General features: G+C 37.9%; 1 protein-coding gene across 1 annotated transcript; it reads right to left on the bottom strand.

The window, feature by feature from the left end:
• Positions 1-7: 7 nt before the first annotated feature.
• On the bottom strand, positions 8-2,133 carry LOC111872037 (TBC1 domain family member 7). The gene has a single exon (XM_023865529.2). It carries the CDS (start codon positions 1,382-1,384, stop codon positions 440-442), a length of 945 nt encoding a protein of 314 aa, XP_023721297.1. The 5' UTR covers positions 1,385-2,133; the 3' UTR covers positions 8-439.

Genomic DNA, 2,133 nt, shown 5'->3' on the forward strand with positions numbered 1-2,133 from the left:
TAAATTGTTGCACTTAAGACGGAGTTTGTCTCATATATATTGTGTGAGTGTAACAGGATGCTTAAATATAATATTGTATCCAGGCTAAGATTTGGCTTTGGCATCTCCCAAATACCAGTGATAAGCATTACCACTTTGGCCAAATAATCTTGTTTCCTCCTATAAATGAAAAGAACACAATGCATTCTTGTCAGACAAGTACTTATTCAGCCATGTATAGAAATTTATGCAGTATCATACAAGTATGTACAAGAAGCATATCTTCTTCTATACCACTGATAATATTAATTCAAATTGCAAAATAACTTTCCAGGAGAAACATGTTGCTGCCACCAAATCTGATGGCACAAGAAACATATTCTAAAAAAAAAAAAACACACATTCCCTGCATTATGAAAGAGAAAAAAAACTTCGGATAGTGTATAAAAAAACCTCTGCTTTACGCAGTTCCCTGTGCAGGTTTATTGCGACTAACTGGTAAATGTGCCTTCAAATTGTCTGGGCCTGCTCCTGGAGTTAACAAACTTCCATACTGTTGCCACATTTCTATAGCCTTATTCACAATAATTTCTGCTGTTTCTTCTGGTATATTGTTCAAGCAGTTCAGAACATTATCTGACATTTTACACGACAGTAAATTTCGCCTTAAAGTTCTCAAAATAACAACAGCAACAAACACCAAAATTTTACATGAGCCACCTGCCAATTTATCCCATACCTTCCCAAGTGAAGATTCACTTATCACTCCTGCAAAGCACGAACACAGCCAGCTCTGCAATGGGATTACGTTCCAGGCTCCAATATCAAGAAGATGATTAAAAAGTATTTGATCCTCCTTCTCTAGTAGGTTCCAGGTGTATTCTGTTAATTTAGGCACATCATTGTAGAACTTATCAACAAACTGGAAAAATCCCTTTGAGATCCAATATATATCAACACTGTTGTCAAATACATTTAAAAGGGACTGTGAAATGGAACGAAGACTCTGGTATAAAGTGTTATTTATCTGGGTGTTCCAACTGTACTTTAGTTTCCCAGTTTCCAGCAACCACATTAAAAGGAATAAGTGTGGCTTAGGTGTTTGATCATTAGCCATTCTCATGAAATGTAGCGAATGCACCAGATCACTGTATTCTTGTTCTCTCTGCTCCATAACAAATTTATGACTATCCACATGAATTGGCAGAACATCAAAAAGGACCTTCCACACTAAGTTTCTATATATTCCAGGTACCGTAAATCTCAAACAGAATTGTTGTAATTTCACTTTATCTAGAGTCTTATTATCTTTGAGAAGAATTTCCAGTGATTTCTTCTCCTCAACGCTTCTGCAGCCAACTTTTTCGTAATAAGAAGCACGAAAATTTCTCTCATCCGCCGCCATACTCTATCCCACTCTATCCCTCTGTCCAAGTCCAAACCGGTCCAAATGGTCCAAACTGGTCCAAACAGTTGTGTTCGTATATCACAGTCAACGTCCGTGACGACCGTACATGTTACCACGGATCGCCATGAATCAATGGTTACCGTTCAAACCTGTATCAATTTAAAAAAAATTATGAGTTCCGACCTCCGACGATGGTCCATAACACTTAGAATTACTGGATTTTTGCACTCTGTCCAGTGACTGAGGTTAGTTCTTTCTAAGGAACTCAACAGATTAGGTCTCTGAACTCTCGCCTGAGGATGGAAGCAGATCCGGTTTTCGAAACGTAGTTTTCTATTTTCTAGATTAGAATATCGGACGATGGAAAAAGCCCCAAAACTCACTAATTCTGTCATCATTTAGTGTAATTTTTTTTTTATTTAATGAGGAATAGGCCACAGCAACATATCTATAATTAATTTAAGAGCTATGAGTTTCGTACTTATTTGTGTATGATAAAACAAGACTGTACGGAACGTAAATAAATTGAACATTTGAGAGCCCAGTAATTCTGAGTGTTATGGACTATCGTCGGAGATCGGAACCCTTAAAGAATCTAAATTGATACAGGTTTGAACGGTAACCTGCATTGATTCATGGTGATCCGTGGTAACCAGCGTAACCAGTACGGTCGTTGTCGGTGTTAGTTCGTTAGGCTAGCTGGAGCAGGTGGAGCTAGTAGGGCTGGATTTCGTTGTGCAGTAATT

The sequence above is a fragment of the Cryptotermes secundus genome, unplaced genomic scaffold (assembly GCF_002891405.2).
Source record: "Cryptotermes secundus unplaced genomic scaffold, Csec_1.0 scaffold87, whole genome shotgun sequence".
Classification (NCBI taxonomy): Eukaryota; Metazoa; Arthropoda; class Insecta; order Blattodea; family Kalotermitidae; genus Cryptotermes; species Cryptotermes secundus.